Source organism: Penicillium antarcticum, assembly GCF_028974205.1.
Source record: "Penicillium antarcticum strain IBT 31339 chromosome Unknown utg000002l_segment0_segment0, whole genome shotgun sequence".
Lineage (NCBI taxonomy): Eukaryota > Fungi > Ascomycota > Eurotiomycetes > Eurotiales > Aspergillaceae > Penicillium > Penicillium antarcticum.
The window spans coordinates 3,970,529-3,987,377 of NW_026695300.1; the positions used below are offsets into that span (position 1 = coordinate 3,970,529).

General features: G+C 50.9%; 7 protein-coding genes across 7 annotated transcripts; 2 read left to right on the forward strand and 5 right to left on the reverse strand.

The window, feature by feature from the left end:
- Positions 1-450: 450 nt before the first annotated feature.
- On the reverse strand, positions 451-3,726 carry N7508_002480 (SPX and EXS domain-containing protein; the record flags this gene model as incomplete). Its single annotated transcript, XM_058460546.1, has 6 exons — positions 451-1,572; positions 1,619-1,792; positions 1,840-1,983; positions 2,031-3,551; positions 3,608-3,662; positions 3,713-3,726. The coding sequence occupies 6 exons, from the start codon at positions 3,724-3,726 to the stop codon at positions 451-453; spliced, it is 3,030 nt and encodes a 1,009-aa protein (XP_058324078.1).
- A 904-nt stretch (positions 3,727-4,630) lies between these two features.
- Positions 4,631-5,158, reverse strand: N7508_002481 (DUF3759 domain-containing protein; the record flags this gene model as incomplete). Its single annotated transcript, XM_058460547.1, has 3 exons — positions 4,631-4,809; positions 4,869-5,003; positions 5,143-5,158. 3 exons carry the CDS (start codon positions 5,156-5,158, stop codon positions 4,631-4,633), a joined length of 330 nt encoding a protein of 109 aa, XP_058324079.1.
- Positions 5,159-6,869: 1,711 nt separating this feature from the next.
- Positions 6,870-7,361, forward strand: N7508_002482 (uncharacterized protein; the record flags this gene model as incomplete). Its single annotated transcript, XM_058460548.1, has 1 exon — positions 6,870-7,361. One exon carries the CDS (start codon positions 6,870-6,872, stop codon positions 7,359-7,361), a length of 492 nt encoding a protein of 163 aa, XP_058324080.1.
- Positions 7,362-8,502: 1,141 nt separating this feature from the next.
- N7508_002483 (uncharacterized protein) lies at positions 8,503-10,386 on the reverse strand (the record flags this gene model as incomplete). The annotated part of the gene is made up of 1 exon (XM_058460549.1): positions 8,503-10,386. One exon carries the CDS (start codon positions 10,384-10,386, stop codon positions 8,503-8,505), a length of 1,884 nt encoding a protein of 627 aa, XP_058324081.1.
- A 214-nt stretch (positions 10,387-10,600) lies between these two features.
- N7508_002484 (SNARE domain protein) lies at positions 10,601-11,478 on the forward strand (the record flags this gene model as incomplete). Its single annotated transcript, XM_058460550.1, has 3 exons — positions 10,601-10,635; positions 10,688-11,325; positions 11,402-11,478. 3 exons carry the CDS (start codon positions 10,601-10,603, stop codon positions 11,476-11,478), a joined length of 750 nt encoding a protein of 249 aa, XP_058324082.1.
- An 81-nt stretch (positions 11,479-11,559) lies between these two features.
- Positions 11,560-12,787, reverse strand: N7508_002485 (histone chaperone napB; the record flags this gene model as incomplete). Its single annotated transcript, XM_058460551.1, has 3 exons — positions 11,560-11,684; positions 11,736-12,566; positions 12,670-12,787. 3 exons carry the CDS (start codon positions 12,785-12,787, stop codon positions 11,560-11,562), a joined length of 1,074 nt encoding a protein of 357 aa, XP_058324083.1.
- A 1,893-nt stretch (positions 12,788-14,680) lies between these two features.
- On the reverse strand, positions 14,681-15,842 carry N7508_002486 (NmrA family NAD(P)-binding protein; the record flags this gene model as incomplete). The annotated part of the gene is made up of 2 exons (XM_058460552.1): positions 14,681-15,095; positions 15,199-15,842. 2 exons carry the CDS (start codon positions 15,840-15,842, stop codon positions 14,681-14,683), a joined length of 1,059 nt encoding a protein of 352 aa, XP_058324084.1.
- Between the last annotated feature and the right edge of the window lie 1,007 nt (positions 15,843-16,849).

The following is a 16,849-nucleotide window of genomic DNA, read 5'->3' on the forward strand; positions in this document are numbered from 1 at the left end:
AGTCCTACCCGGCCTCCAAGAGCCAAATTCTGCCCCGTGCATGATACAGTGGCGGAGGCCTTGCCGGTGGCATTGAATGTGGCAAGTAACACCGGCCCGGGTCCCGGTTGGATCGCTCGTATCTTTTTGGGTTTCAGCTCAGGGGTACGTCCATGTATCACGCCATGCTTTCACGTAAGATCAAGATGGGTCTGGGTCTGGAGATTAAGATGGAGATGGAGATGGAGATCGGGTTGATAGCAAATTAATATTTATTCATAGCGAGATAAGAACTTATATATGCAAACTGCAGGTTTGAGTATCTATAGATAAAGCGAGAAACCACGTGTTTATGGCGTAGAACGTGGGTTGGGAAAGCATGGGCATGGATGGGCATGGGCAGGTCAATCGGCTGTTTTTTTTTCTTTTGTCTCTCTTTGGTTTCGTTCTTGTTCTGTCGGTGTTTTTGTTTCACTCAACGATGCGGTTCATTGCATCTTGTCGGAGGGAGTGTGGTCTTCCATTGTCGCGCGTTTCGTGCTCATTCGCTGCTGACCCTGAGTCCTCGTCCGTGCTTAGATCGCCCTCGTCATCCTCGTCTGTGCTATCATCGCCGTCGGCTGCCATGTCGCGACCGACGCTCGCGCTGGAGAGATAGGTTGGGAGGCGACGGCGCTGGAAGTCTTGAGCGTGGGCTGATGCGACGATTGTGCCAACGCGGCTGAGTCCAACCGATGGGCGACGATTGCGTGCCCGCATGCTCGATGTCGAGGGTGTTCCGTGCTCGACATCGCCGGGGGACATGAAGGGCGTTGAGACAGCTGCGTGTTGCTGTTCCTGGAGCTGGACGTCTTCTGGAGAACCGTCGAGGGGTGCGGCAGCTGGTACTGGGAGGTCGTACGGGAGGGGGACATCGCGTGAAGCACGGAAGAGGAGGACATTGGTACAGTGCTCGTTTTCCACTCGAAAGATGGACCATATACCACGACGGCAGACTTCCGAGAAGGATACCATGAAGCTGAGGAGGGCTGATTGCTGGATGTTCCTGATAAATATTGCGTAGTAGATCCAGTTAAAGCGGATGACTACGTCTAGCACCATGGCGACGTAGTATACCCAGACCCGGCGGAAGGCGAGCACTTCACGAAGCATTGGGTTCTTTGCGTAGGGGTTCCCGAGACTCCAGTCCATTATCAGATCCCAGACTGAAGTGTAGACGGCATTCAGTAGAGCAAAGGTGATGAATGAGGCTTGGAAGCGCGTTTGGAGGTCGATACGGTACATGCTCAGGGTGGCGTAGTAAAGCACGCCGAATATGTACTTGCCCAAGTTCAAAAGGTGAGGGAAGGCATTTCTCGTGTCTAGGTACCGGCGTATACACTGGAAGGCTCGCCAGATAGATGGTAAACATTGGAAGAATCCCAAGAGTCGAGAGTGAGTGGAGTTGCAGTGGGGAGGGTTGCCCCAGTAGGAGGCGTATAGGCAGAAGAAGAGTTCAATGTTTCCCATGGCATATGTCTGAGAACAGTACATGTCACCGAGGAAGAAATCACGGAACTCGACAGGGTATATCCCAGCAAGTAATAGACGCCACTATAATAATTAGTGATGCTCAAACTGGCAAACAACGGGGACTCACATTCGAAAAGGCGAACCATTTGCGACTCCTGTGATATAGGACACGGGCTGGTAAGAAGATAATAATGACCGTCAACCCGATGAGCACGACAGGCCAGTAAATGTACATATCATTTATCCATGAGAAGTTGAGCCACATGAAGAGGCCCATCAAAAAGAAGAAGAAAGAAGGAATCTATACTTGTAAGTCAGTCTCCCAGCACTGGGGATTTGGCAACGTACCTCCAGATACTGACGCCACTCCAAGGTGTGTCGGCTATCATACTCAAAAACGAAGGCATAGTTGATCTTCGACTTGGTCCAAATCAAACAATCCATGCAAAAGAGCAAGACGTGAAACACGATCAAAAAGTATCCGCCGTATATCTGCTCTGATTAGCCACAGTGTTGATACAGGTACAGGAAACACTAACCTGCAGCAAATAGCTGGTCTGAACTTGCTTCTCAATCTCCGCTGTCCGAAGCTTTTTTGTAGCATCCACCAGACCTTTGATAGAAAAGAGTGTTCCACCCATCAACAGAAGACCAGAACGGAAAGTGTTCGGGGAATAGTCGCCTGACTTCTTGATAGTGTGACGAAGCTTCGAGACGGCGATTTTGCGATTGCCACGTTCAAAGTACCGGGCATATAAGTCCTCAACGGCGACCATCAAACTCTCAATCACTTCACTTTGCACAAAGGCCGCCTTATTGACCTTGTCTGACATGTAACGCAAGGGAGGGCGGGCGTTGACCGCTTTGTCGTATTTCTTGTTAATCTTCCGGAAGGCTGTGCGGTTCAAATACGCGTACCCCTTCAAGAGTTCAACCCCACGATAGAACTCTTGCAATGCATGCTTGAGCTTGCGCTTTGCCGAGCGATACGAGACTTCCTGGCTAGGTGGCTCCTGTCGTCGCATGAAATCCCTCCGGTTGGAGATGAACTCTCGGTCCTGGGCGTGCATGCCAGGGGTGGCCATCTCAGCCAAGGCCTCCGAGTTCTTACCGAAGCGATTCTTTCCAACAAGCGTGTCCTTCAGTCGGTGACTGTTGAGTTTCACGAACCCGTTCGGTCGTTGCTGGGCGTCCGGACCGTCCCCCTTGGCGCCTCTCTTGGCCATTAGGACTTCTTGTATACGCTGATCGCGCATAATGTGCAGCTGCTGACGAAGAATGCCAAGCTTATCTGTGGCTTCTTGCTCTTTCATTTGATAAAACGAATCGATCTTGGTCAACTCGCTATCCAGAAATTCGAAGAATTCATCTTGTCGCTTGTCAACCTCCGAACCATCCGGCTGTGATCGTTTCCCGCCAATATCGCCCTCCGTGTTAGAAAACACCCGCCGCAGGATATGAGATCCTCGCTTGGTCGACGTCGTTCGCGTCAGGGCACCGCTCAAAGGGCTTTGATAACTGGGCCGATGCTCCAACCCGGGCCTCCGTTCCACCGGAGGGGTATCTGCCATAGGTTGTGAAGGCGAGGTGCTGAAAGTGGTATGTCGATCCATCACCGGCGACGGCGTCCTGACGGTCCTGGACCGGTCCTCATTCTCATCAGGCGGCATGTATTCCTCATCAGGATCGAGTGCTGGATCTGGCAGTTCAAACGAGGCTGCATCGGACGCTGCCGTTCCCTGAGGCGGTGGTGTGGCGAGTATACTCCCATAACTACCAACGTGTTCCGAGAACCGTGACCCTGGCGTGCGCAGTGGCTGTCGCTCACTCCTAGGAATCGGTGTGGACCGTGCCACTGACGGCGGCTTTGTACCACCTCGCGGAGTCGATGGGTCATTGGTCTCTGTCGCATCCAACGCTTTATCCGTATTCGACGGTGTGAGGCTAAATTGCGCCGCGCCGCGAGCCTGCGGGGTGGACTGCCGGTAGGAGGGTGCGCGAGGACTGCGGTGTGCCTTTTGCAGGGCGCGAGTGACCGCCTTGACTTTCTTCTTGCCGGTCTAGAGATGCATTCATCAGCTTTGCAGAGTAAAGATTACCCGACAGATTGCCGCACCTTGTAGTCGAGATACTTTGCCCGCCATTCAGGAACAAGCTCCTGTTCTAGCTCTCTAGGATCACGTCAGCCACCGGAATATTCCAGTCTGATGGAGGGACAAACTTGGCAAATTTCATGTTGAACGACGAAGCCTCATTGCAGAGAGTAACAGAAATTTCGTCACCGACACTCACGAGGGGTAAAAACCTTGGGCCGAAAGTGCGCGACTAGCTCGACGCCACACGATAAGGAGATGATGTCGAAGCAGAAAAAGCCCAAAAAAAAAAAGAGTGGAAAATTCGAATAATTGCAAATCCCCGAAACTTTAGGCTCTTTCACGCAAGGTACCAATGATGTACCCCAGACAGCCACCAAGCGCCATACCTAAACAAAAAGCGAGAAAGTAACCTGGGCGATACTCCAACAGAAAGTCTCCCATCGGGCACGTGTATGAGCTCATCGCAGTTAGGGCGGACGTGATTGGCAGAATTGGGGGTCCACAAGGCTAGGATTCCCCGACCCTGGAATCTCACTTGGACAAATCCGCTTTTCTAGGGCTGCATCTGCATCTGCACGTCTATGTGATATCACTTACTACACTGCTTACAATATTGATTCACTTGTCAATCCTCGTCAGGGCCTACTGACTCAATCAAGAACCCGTCAGAATCTACCGTACAATCAATTACCTTGGAATGTCACTCGGAATGCTGGGCACTGTAGTCGGCGGGTTCTCCTGGCAATGACTGGTCCAGGAAAACACCCGCATACCGATGGAAGTTCGGCGCATAGTTCCCCAACTCTAGTCGTCACCGACATACGTCTGCCAGAGCTGCGACGTCGCACTCCTACATGTCACACTCCACCGCCTATCGAAGCGTTATCGCCAAGGGAGAGATAGAGATACTGGAAGATATAGATATGTTCATTTCATATTGGTATCAAGTCGGTATCCCAAGGCCGACGAGCTGCTTTCTCATGCTCAAGTGTTCAAGTCATTCAATCGTCCATACTGAGGATCCCAATGTCGGGTTTGTATCCTCAGTAGTTGCCGCGCTCGTAACGCTCCTCGTACATGTGGTGGGCGTTCTTCTCGGCGTGGTGCTTGGCCTTCTCGCGGTCGACCCAGTCCATGCCCTTGGTCTCGGCGAGCTTGTCGATCTCGCCGCCGACGAAGCCGACGAGGAGCTCCTTGGCGAAAGCGTGGTTGACTTCCTGGCCTGTGATTGGATCTGTCAGAAACGTGTACATATGAGACAGTGGATAGAGATCAACGTACCGGACTTCCTCTGGTGGTCCTCGTAGGCCTTCATGGCAGCGAAGGAGGCGGCACCAGCAGCGAACTCGTGGGAGAACTTGCCCTCGTGGTGCTGCTCACCGTTGTAAACCTGCTCGTGAGCACGCTCAGATTCGTCTAGACAGATCCGGTCAGCGGTGTTCTTATCCGTGTTTTACAGCCAATGAGGGCTTGCTGTACTGCATATATACATGTAGGACGGGCCTTTATGCATGCAGGGAGAGAACGGGTGACATGGAGGTATAGGAAGACTTACCCCAGCCCCAAGCCATTGTGAATGTAGTGTAGTAGAAGGAGGTTTGTTTGAGAAGAGTAGATTCTGTTTTAATGAAGAAGAGAAAGCAGGGGACGGGGGCGAGGGGATCTTATACCCATGCCAGAGCTGATTTTGGAAGAAGCCAGAAAGACTACGTACTCAGTAGCTGTCTCAGCTCATTGCCCCACCATCCACTTTGCGAGGGTGGCTGAAGCTGTTTTGCTACAGGGTACTTTCGGGATCACATCACAGGACCCCTCCACACCACTGGACCACGGATTGGACTCGATATGTGACTTGGGTATTGGCCCGTGGCTGGTGGAGCAGGCAGATCTTTGTTATTGTTGGGTATCCGGGGGCGAGGGGCACTGCTGCACTCCGTTGGAGAGCTTCGGTGAATCGGCAGTGAGACGTCCGATAATGGGCGGTCGTTATCCACGAGGTGCACCAGTCTAGAGGAGAATGCCGCAAAATCTGCTTCAGTGATATCCCATGAACAGAGATTCCAACATCGTACCACTCAGTCCCTGTAGCTATGATGAGACGCTATACCACAACATGATAATCCCCTGAAACCCGGCGTTACCATGTACGAATACGTACGTGGTCCACCAGGGCGATCTGATGGGTCGGCTCAGCCCTACTCCGCTGGCAGTGAACAAATAGAAAATGAACACAGACACCGCTAGCCGTGTTGGGCCCTAGTCGTACGCTAGTCACGCAGTCGGAACTGATCTGTTTAATGCCAAGACTCTGAGGCAGCCGAGCCAAGCTTCCCTTCCGAGGCTTGTCGTCGCCTTATGAGGTGCGCCACGAGTGGCGGTGAACAATACACATTGGACTGCTATTCCGTGCTGAACACTATTGAACTTTCAAGAGTGTGTGAGGGAATTTCAGTGAAGCGGAATTGGAGCGGGATGGGACACAGCGGAATCGGCGCATTCTCATTGCAGGGCTGAAAGGTGCTATTTTGGTTTTTAACCAATTTGTTGCCATTACGTAGGGCTGTAGTGCTGGGTACCCTCATAATTGGGTCTTTTCGAGGCTGGGGGGCATATTAGATGGAATGACGTTGACCGCAATGCCCTACGTAGCACACTTCTAGGGTCAAAATGATGCTCGGCAAACCCCGGCAGTATCAGATTGACATGACATCGTAGAATCCCGGGCATCTATCGCTAGGCAACCACAATATTGTACGTCAATCCCAAAAGTGAAACGGAGACCCTCTCATAAAAATAGCATCCAGCTAAGCCACACTTGCGGATACAAGCCACAAAAGCCACACCGATTCTCCAAATTATCAAGAGCTCCGGCGACCCCGAGCTCAACATTATACACGCCAGGCAACTACAGCCGTTCACAAACCAATTGATCCTCCAGCACCCACACCGAGGCCAATTCGTACAGTACCTCCCTGTACACAAAAGAAAAGAGAGAGAGAAAAAAAATGCCCACCAAAACCCCCACCACGTCGGACTTCCCCAATCTCACAGTAACAATAACACACACCCCCCTCGCCAACCTCCACCCCATCCCCAAATATCCTCCTACTGCTGCACGGCCTAGGCGATACAGCCGCGTCATTCACCAAATTCGCCCAAGCCCTCCGCCTCCCAGAGACAACAATCATAACCATCCAAGGAATTGCCCCGCTTCCCTTCGACCTAGGCGGGTTCCATTGGGGCGATGATGTCTCCTTCAATTCCTCATCAGGCGAGCTAGATATGGATGCCGGCTTTACCAAGTCAACAGAAGTCCTCTCTGGGATGGCCCGTCGCACATTAATTGACCAGTGCGGGTATCGCCCGCGGGAGATCATGGTATTCGGGTTTGGGCAAGGTGGGATGGCCGGGTTAGCTTTGGCGCGGGAGCTCGGGATCGAGAGTAAGGGTTCTGGCGATGAAGCCTGGAATGGAGAGGTTGGGCCGCTTTCTGGTGTTGTTTCTATCGGTGCGCCGTATTCTGTTGATGGGTCGAGGGTTGGTAAGAACCGGTCGCCTGTTCTGCTTGTTGCCGGTAGGGATTCGGTTGCTGTTTCGGATGATGCTGTGCGTAGGACTAAGTTGGTCTTTGAGTTTGTTGAGGTTAGTCGGTATGCGCGGAGGGGCGATAGCATGCCTTCTTCTAGGGAAGAGATGTTGCCTATTATGCAGTTCTTTGCTAGGACGCTGAGGAGTAGGCAAGGTGTTCCTGAGGGGAGTGTGGAGTTGAGTTGATGTTGATGGTTTGTATATAAATGAATGTATGAGTGTACTGTATTTGTATCTAGTGTTTTGATATCATATAGATTGGTGTGGTTGCTACTTCTTCTCTGTCAGGGAACCTACCTGTTTATTATAGCACCTTCAGGTGCCAGGTGCGCTGCAGCTCTCTCCATCGACCATCTATACCTGACCAGTCAAGGAGGGGCAACATCAAGACTAATCAGTGCCTGGTCAATTCTCGACAGCCCGTGGCTTTGTCTTTGATCCCATCCAGCCAATACAAGCCATCCGTCCAAACAAACACACAGAAAGAAAGTATAACCAACACAGACGAAGATACAGAGACCCTCGAATCCCACATCAACTTTATACCCATCCCACCCCCAACCCACACCCGCACCCTAACACAACCAACCGCCCAAAAAAGTGACAATCTACACCCTCTCAATATAAATCTTTGGACCAGGCACAGACTCAAGCCACCGCAGCCACTGCGGTTCTCTAATGACCCAGCCAAACAACAGAGAGTACGGCGATCTCCAGGTAGAAGTTATCGACGACAAAATGCTCTGGTTCTCGTATTTTCCGCACTACGGCATGAAAATCATCGACAGACAAGCAGTGGGCGGGCATGTGCAAGATTGTTGATCTAACGCCCCAAGTGCGTCAGCGTGTTATTGGGGTTATTGAAGGTGTGGCGCCACCTATGGATAGTATAAAAGGTGTCAGTATCGGCTTTTTGATGCGCTTGACTGACTTGAGAGTGAGGACTTGGTACCTAATGAGACTTGTGCGTTCTGGAAGGATTTAGTTGGGATACCTCCTGTTGAGATTGCGAGGTTTTGCGGAGATATGTGGGTTGGTTCGGTTTAATTCTTGATATTTGAGCTTGATGTGCTGGTTCGCCCTAGTTTGATAGTTGGGTTTTGATATTGGTATCAGTTTCGAACTATGTGTCAGAGTCTCATCTTATCTCTTTTTGAATTTATATGGGCTCTATATACTTGGACTCCAAGAGTATGTCCATCTATGTTCCCGATGCTATATACTCAACTCCATGAAAACAATAAAATAAATAAAAAATGCACCAGTTCCCATCCCATCTATAAATCCAATGCAATCATCGCAGTCGAACAAGTCTAACAAGCCCAAATCACTTTTTAATACCAATGACAGCCAGGTTCCTAGGGCTCTCACCATACTCGAAAACAGGCTCAACCCAGCACTCCTTGACACAGTCGTTTTCACGGAGGAATTGCCAACGATCTACAACAATGACAGCTTCAACAACCTGCGCACTGAACGCCATGAGACTCCACACCACGCTAAGATTCTTGCGTGTATGCAGATAGTCCTTTTCATATTGCTTGAATTCCTCATCAGACATAGTGGTAATCCGCTCCTTGACAAGGTCACCGCGAGTGGGATCACGGCTGAGCTTGACCGTTGCGGCGCGGACGTACGCAGTGAATGATTCAAATGCAGCCTTGCGGAGGGAGCCAACGATTAGCGCAATTTGAGACTCGTCGTTTTTGTACAGATCTGTGGGGATAGCCGGTCTGGGGACGACGCCTCGGTCAACTAGCACGCGTTGTAGTAGGGCGCGGTAGAAATGGCGCGTGAAGAAGCCTTCGCTGTCGGCGTAGCCCCAGTTGTAAGGGGCTTGGACACCCATTGATCGGGCAGTGATGTTTAGTTTCATTCCTTTGATCGTCTCAGATTCGTAGTCTTCGTAGAGCTTCGACATGGGGAAGCCGTGCGGGTCGTAAGAGTCGCCTGTTTGTTTGAGGCGGGGATGGAGGGGTCGTAGATTTGGGAGTTTGTAGGTTGCTGGACCCAGGCGCTCGGTGAGGAGGTTGTAGCAACAGCCTATCATGGCGATTGCAACTACCGATGGGTTGAGCGTAAGGGAACGGACGCCGTGGTGGACGAGGTTTCCGCATGAGTGTAAGGAGACCACCATGACTCGGGCGTCGCTGGGCTTCTTCTCGGATTGGGTGGGTTCTGCCTCGGTTCCATTCCCAGGTGTCTTTGGATCGACGACGTGATCGATGATGGGTTCCAGGTAGCCATCTTGGATTTCGTGCTCAATGTAACTGACGTGTCCCCTGGTATCGATCTCTGGTGGGGGCTTTGGAACATGAGGCCGAGGCTTCTCGAAAGGAACGACCACATCATCGGGCTCTAAGCTCATCTCGCTCAGCATGAAGGTGTTTTCATTATCATCATCCTCAGTGGGCTTCTCTGCCACATTCTCTGTTGAATCTTCTGTTTCAGTTTTAGGAGTTTCGACCTTCTCTGCCAGCTCCGGAGTGTCGGTACAGTCAAGACACTTCTTCCGCTGCTTCTTGATGTACATGTTTTTCTGCTTTTCTTGCTTGGCCAGTCGAGCATGAATATCCATGCGGTTTGCACCGCTGATGTACTGGTGCTTGCGCTCAATCGCAATGATATGCTTATGATATGGCGCACTAGCCAGCGTGCGCCCCAGATAGTTTTGCCCAGATCCGAAATCCACAATGTGGGACAGCGGTTCTCCGCGACGCTCATTTACGGTATCCGACAAGGAGGCGACATATTTGGAGAATTGCTCAACCTCGTGGGTCTTCTTCTTGTTCATTCCAACTGCAACATGTCTAGGGAGACGTTCATTGTTCTTCGGGTCTGGGGTAAAGTCACGGAGGAGGGTAAGTCGGCGGACATTGCGAATGTATTCGAGAAGACTCGCAGGTGGGAATGCGCCTCCATTCCAGGTTCTGTCGGTTGTTTCTGCGCTGTCGCAAAGCGGGCCAATATCTTCTCGTAAGAGCAACTGTAAAGTGCTGTGGATATCATGTTGATCGAAGAATGCCCGCCAATCCTCGGGCAGTAATGTCGCATACAAATCGGGTTCGCGAGTCAAGAAATCGAGAATATGCACCCCGCCGCAAAGGTTGATGAACATGACCGACTCAGTCGCAAAGGAAAGAAGGGCTTGGACATATTCGTCGGGATCTTTCCACTCCTCAGAAAGAGGCAGAGGATGTATAGGCGCCATAGTCACGGCCAGTAAGCACCAAAAAAAAAAACAAAAAAAGAAACAAAACAATTGAATGAGAGACTAAATGAGGGAATGAGGGACAATCTCGACTTGTGGGGAAAATTGTTATCTTTTTTATCGCACGAAGACCCGCTGAGTCAGCCCACGCTGGGGACGAGACAGCTCCGTTGTCAACACCGACTCCATCACCAACCTCCCAACCACATACACCATGGCGAACGCAGACCCATTCCTACAAGTCCAAGCGTGAGTCTTACCCATACACTCACTAGTTTAACACTCAACTAATCCCTCGCAGCGATGTCGTCTCAACACTCCAAACCAGCCGACCACTCTTCTCCTCATACCTCCGCATCCGGTCTTTAGCAAAAAGCCCCTCAAACCCAGAACTCAAGCAAGCACGCTCAGAGCTCGAAAGTACCTTAACAGAGTTAACAGCGGACCTCAACGACCTAGTCGAGAGTGTGCGCGCAATTGAACAAGACCCTTACCGCTATGGCCTAGAATTAGAAGAGGTGCAGCGGCGCCGCAAACTCGTCGATGATGTCGGCGATGAAGTCGAGCAGATGCACCAGGAACTACAGCAGGCAGTCTCTAATGCTCCGACGGGCGATGCATTGCCGAATCCGACAGAGTTTGATGCGGCGTTGGAAGAGGAAGAGCGTGGGCGTGGGCGTGGGCGCGGGAGTGATGGCGATGACTATTATGCTTCTATGGAGCAGCAAAGACAGACGGAGCTTATGCATGAGCAGGATGAGCAGCTTGATGGGGTCTTCCGTACTGTTGGCAATTTACGACAGCAGGCTGATGACATGGGTCGTGAGCTCGAGGATCAGGCCCACTTGATCGATGAGGTTGATACCTTGGCTGATCGTGTTGGGGGAAAATTGTCGAATGGCATGTCGCGAATCAAATATATTGTTCGGAAGAATGAAGGTATGAATCTACTTGATCTTTCTGGGATTGTTGGTATAGTATGGGAATCACAATTCAAACTGACTTTTCTAAATAGATACATGGTCCTCCTTTTGTATCGCGGCGCTCATTTTCGTTCTCGTCTTATTATTAATCCTCCTCATTGCACTGTGATAATACATAAAATCAAGGGGTTAGGAAAAGCAAAATATAATCAAACAGGGGGGGGGGGGTCATTGGCGTTTCGGGTGCAGTTTAGTTGCGAGCCTTCTTGCGCGGGCGCGACTCACTTTCTTCATCCTCATCTTCGTCCATTCCATCCAATTCTTCCATCTCGAGATCCATGTCTTCGAGATCATCGGCGGCCTGGTAGGATTGAACTGCAGTCCATGTTAGCTTTCCATCCCACGGCTCAATTGGCGTCTACTTACCGTAGTAGCGGAGCGCATCGGGCCAGAGGTCCTCAGCAATGGCAACAGCGAGGTCATCACCGTCGGGGAAGATCTCGGCATCCTCGAGTCCATCCTCGTCATCCTCGTTCTCATCATCGCTATCACCGTCCTCGGTGATCTCCTCACCCTTCTGGACCTTAGCCCAGCGGGCCTCGATCTCCTTGGCAGCCTCCTTGGACTGAGCAGCGGAGACGTCACGGCCACGGTAACCGAAGAATCCGAAGAAGCTCATGCCAACGGGGCTGGGCATATCCTCGTCATCATCCTCGTCATCGGCCTCGGCGGCATCAGCCTCCTCAACCTTCTGAACGAGGGTAGCGAACTCGGGAAGCTTCCTGCGGTCACCACCCTTCTTCTTCTCAGCTTCATAAAGATCGCAGGCAGCGTCAAGAAGACCGCGGGTCAGGTCCATATCCTTCTTCCAGTTGATGCGCACGGGCTCGGAGACGAGACCCTCCCAGGTGCGGGTGCGACCAGAGGAGGACTTGGAGACCTCCTGGCGCCAGTAGAAGTTCTTAACGAGCTTGTCGTTGGTGAAGAAGGGGTTCTCCTCGCCGGTCTTGAACTCGAAGGTGAAGCGCAGGGAGCGGGGCTCGCCGTTGCCTTGGGCGTCAAGCTCGAAGCGCTCAACGGTCATGTTAGTAAGGGCCTCACCCAGGACGGCGGCGTCACTGGGCAGAATGTACTCGTCGATCTCGGGGGGAGCGCTGGCGAAGACGCGCATCCAGAACTCGGCCTGGACGTCGGGCATCTTGATGATCTCGGCGCGTTTCTCGATCAGAGGCTGGGTGAGCTTGACAGTGTTGCGGACTATTCTTTTGTTAGCATGAATTCATTATATTATTCGAGTGATATCCCCCGGTGATTGCAAGAGCTACCAACAGGTTCACAGGGATGAGGAAGTAGAACTTACGCTGTTCGACCTCAGCGCGAGCAAACTGCTCCTCCAGAATGGCGATCTGCTTCATGGCAGACTCAGGGATGCTGGGCATCTCGATGCGCTCAAGGAGCGACTGATCCTCGGTAGACATGATGTAATAATTCGTGAAAACGTAAAGCTATGGAAGTCGTGAAAGAAATAGAAGAAGTAGAGTGTAGATAAAGGGAGAGAGTAAGAGTGAAGAAGAATCTCGAAGAGGGGAGAAAGATAAAATTCGAAGCGGGACAGAGAAAAAAAAAAAGGTCCTGATTGCGGGATGACGAGCATTACAAACTGCTAAGCTAGAGTGCTACCTGGTGCTACATGGAGGTACCTCTGGTTCCGTGGTACGCAGGGCGGCTACCCAAGTATCTCCTCGTACCCAGGTGTCCCTCCAGCAACTTGGTGGGGTTTAGAGCTGTCCAGTGTAGTTTGAGGCAAAAGAAGAGAAAACTCTGACGCTGATCTTTAGTTTGTGGACCGGTGCCAATTGGTTGTTCAAGGTTTGAATTTGCATTCTGCCATTGGGCTGCAAGGGGCTCGGGCAGGAATTATAATGCATGAAGTTCTAGAGCTGGAGCTGGAGCTATAGAGGGCAAAAAAAAGTCGATGTTTTGTCGATAACGAAAAAAATGTTTCTTATCAGAATGAGGGGCTTAGCGTACAATACAATCTCTTCACCGACATCTGAACTCATTCCCAGGTGCCAGAGCCTTGTTCTTAAGGCTCCTATATCGCCGGGGGTTCACCAGAGTGCTCGTCGTTCCCTAGCTATACGTCAATGGAGTACTTCATATGCATTGACATAGAGACCTGGAAAAGAGGGGTTCAGAATGAACTTGCCTCGGCAAACCTACGTGCTAAGTAAACATTTGCTTGTGTGTACGGAACGGAGTACGGAGTAGTAAGTCTATCCTTTGAATCTATAGAAAGAAACAGCATCGAACCACAGCGGACAAGCATATTATCAGAATAGAATAGACCAGCCTCATTCCACATCTTCAAATTCATACGTTATGAGCTCAGATCCCCCAATAACAACCCTAAGATTATATTGCTTTTTCCGAACCCCTCCCCCTATCAGCTTAGCCCATCGCAAGATGAGATACATCAACAATAGCGGGACCGCAAAGAACAAAAAAAGAAAACATAACCCAGTTCATCGCATACTTTATTTCGACGTCAACTGTAGACGTGGCACTCCGTAGTAGGAATATTTCCATCTCTGCCGCGTTGACTTGCCCACCCCAGAATGACACCTAATACACTCGGGTAGCTTCCCGACGTGCCCTTCTATATCTGCCTATCTGCCCCTTTCTTGGTTTCTGATTTGCTCTTCGTGAGTGGCTGAGATACGGGGAGCGGTCTGCACGATGAACGTGGACGCGCACGGGGACCTGCAGATGGCGGAGGTTGGTTCGTTTGGAGTCATGTGGATTGTTGACGGGGACCGTCGGGGATTAAGTCGGGCTTTGGTTAATATAGATAGGATATAGTATACAGCGAGGTAGAAGAAGTGAAAGAGTCAGGGCATAATCGTGATCATAGCATTGAGCACATAAATCTGACAGCAGCCAGAGTCGGGATATCTTATTCCATATTTTTTGTCTCCTTTTCGAGCTTGGGGCTGAACGGAACAAAAGCAAGGCAAAAAAGCACAACAAAACACAAAAAAAAGAAACTTTTTTTCTCAGTGGCAAGTTTGATTAGATCAATCAAATCATATCAAACCACTTAAAATGAACAATCCTCGTTCAATGCTACCCCAAGCATCCTTTCCGATTAAGAACCGAGGGTCAAGTCATGAAAATCCATATACCCCATGCCCGTTCGCCAAGAATGCAATGATTAAAACAAAGGGGGAAAAAAAAAACAGCAAAAAGTAAGAGTACATGCACAGAACATCATCACCATGCACGTCTCACCCGGCCGAACTGTCGTGATCAGAGTCAGAAATGAAAGAGTCGCAAAAGAGCAAGAGCAAAAGCAAAGTCATCCTAGATAACTAAAGCATCCAATCTAACCCATTTGCCTCCTCTTCCACGGGGAACACTTCCCGCGCATACTCTTCCATGTCGCGCCAGCCCTGCCACAGATGTCGAGATTCGTCCGTCACCCGCAGCGAGATAACCCCACCAGGCCCCTGCATCATACCCGCACCAGCACCCTTTCCACCAGCCGGTCCGAGACCCTTTGGTGAGCCAGCGGCTGGTTGTGAGAACTCTGGTTGAGGGAAGTAGGGTGCGTCGCAATCGCCGAACAGGATCTCGAGAGCTTCTAGTTGTTCCCGGTACCCTGGTGGGATATTGACCTTGACTTCGATTTTGGGGACGCGGATGTAATTGCATGGCCGGTCAAGGGCGCGCGAAAAGGCCGCACAGACTTGGAGAGGGGAGAGGGTTTCGAAGGTGAGGGCGATGCTAGTGCACGTTAGTTTTTCTTACTTTCTTTCTTTCTTCCTCTCCCTCCCCTCTCTCTCTCTCTCTCTCTCTCTCTCTCTCTTTGTATGCAGGGTGTTCTTACCGGTGACCATTCCACTTCTTCGTTCCATCCTTGAAAATCTGTAGCAGAGTCGGTCCCACATCATGTTCCGCGTCTAGCCAGGGCAGTGGAATCTCCGGATCAAACGGCGCACGCCATTCAAAGCTCCCATCAGCCAGCAACTCCATCTGGAACAGCGGATAGGGCAAGCTAGTAAAGTTATTGTTGTAGATACCGGCGTAGACAAAAGTTGCCGGCATGCCTAGCTGGCGAATATAGTTTTCCACTGTGAACTTGGGCGCCCACTGCGGGACAGCCGGCCAAGGCCCATGAACTGAATGATCCGGCATACTGCTATAGATGTAATGCTGGATCGAGCCGGCTCGTTTGGCAGCGTCAGCGAGGGCCCGGCCGATCGCGACCTCATCGCCGGACTGGGAGGTGGTGTTGATGAAGGCGAGTTGGGCGCCCTTGAAGAGCTCGTCCATTAAGGCGACATTGCCGAGTAACGGTCCTTGCAGGAGTGTCACATTTGGGAGTTCGGCCAGCTCCGGTGCGATTGTGCCTTTCAACGAGTGGATTTGCGCGCGAACGGAATACCCCACGGCGGACGCGACGCGGATTAGCGACGCCGCTTGCCGGCCTGTCGCGTTGACCACGGCAATGGTCTTCTGCGGTTGTGTCATCCGGGTGTCGGGGGAGGGTCTGGGAAGTATATGTCGAAGGTTATCGGATGAGAGGGAGTAGGCCAGATAAAAGAAGAAAATCCGGAGTAAGCCTTGGCGAGGTTGGTGGGGTACCTTGGGAGGTCAAAGTTGAAAGGTCTCCGAAATTATGCGATTGGAACAGTCATCAGTTCTCCAAATACTCTGGATCTGCGTGAAAAATTTCAATTCGCGCAGTTCGCAATTTGGCTGTTTGCGGAAACGTGGAGAGGATAAGATAAGAGTATAAGGTATGCACTAACAGGAGATCAGTCAGAGTTCTCTATCAAAGCCTAGGAACCCTGTATATACTTATATTTCTTTCTATTTTCATATGACACCATCGCGGGATTAAAAAAAAAGAGAGAAAAAAAAAGGGAAAAATCGAGACCTTTTCTTTACGTAAATCGGCCACTCGGCACCGGGCAGATCCTTGACCGTACACTTTTCGGGACTCGGATGAGCTTATACTCCTACTCTACTAGGCATCTATAGACGTCTCTTCTGTCATTTGCCCACATTCATCCCTCACTTCTAATATAGACGCATCTACGCTTTACTCCGTACATCTATGCAACGCCAAGAAGAGTCGCGGAGCGCCCCTCCGAGCCTAGGAATCAATAAATAGCGCAGGTGACTTCCACCAACAATCAGCCAGGGGGAGCCTCACGTGGTGTGCTCCGTATATCTGCTGGGGCCTACTCAACCAATTGCGGCAGCTATTACTCCAAAAACCCACCCGATCCATAAGTCACACCTGTTATAGTGGACAATGTGTACATGTGTACCTGAGGGCGGGAGTTCATGTACCTGTTTCTGCATGGGAACGTCATCTCTAAAAGGTAGGACAAGACGATAATGCAAAGTACACGGGGGAGTATGCGATGGGCACTAGTCTTTTGTCCAGAGTACTATGGTGTGCTGTTTACCCTCAGATCGCCTACGCTAAAATCCCGAAACCCCGCAAACCCAATGCATCACATCATTCA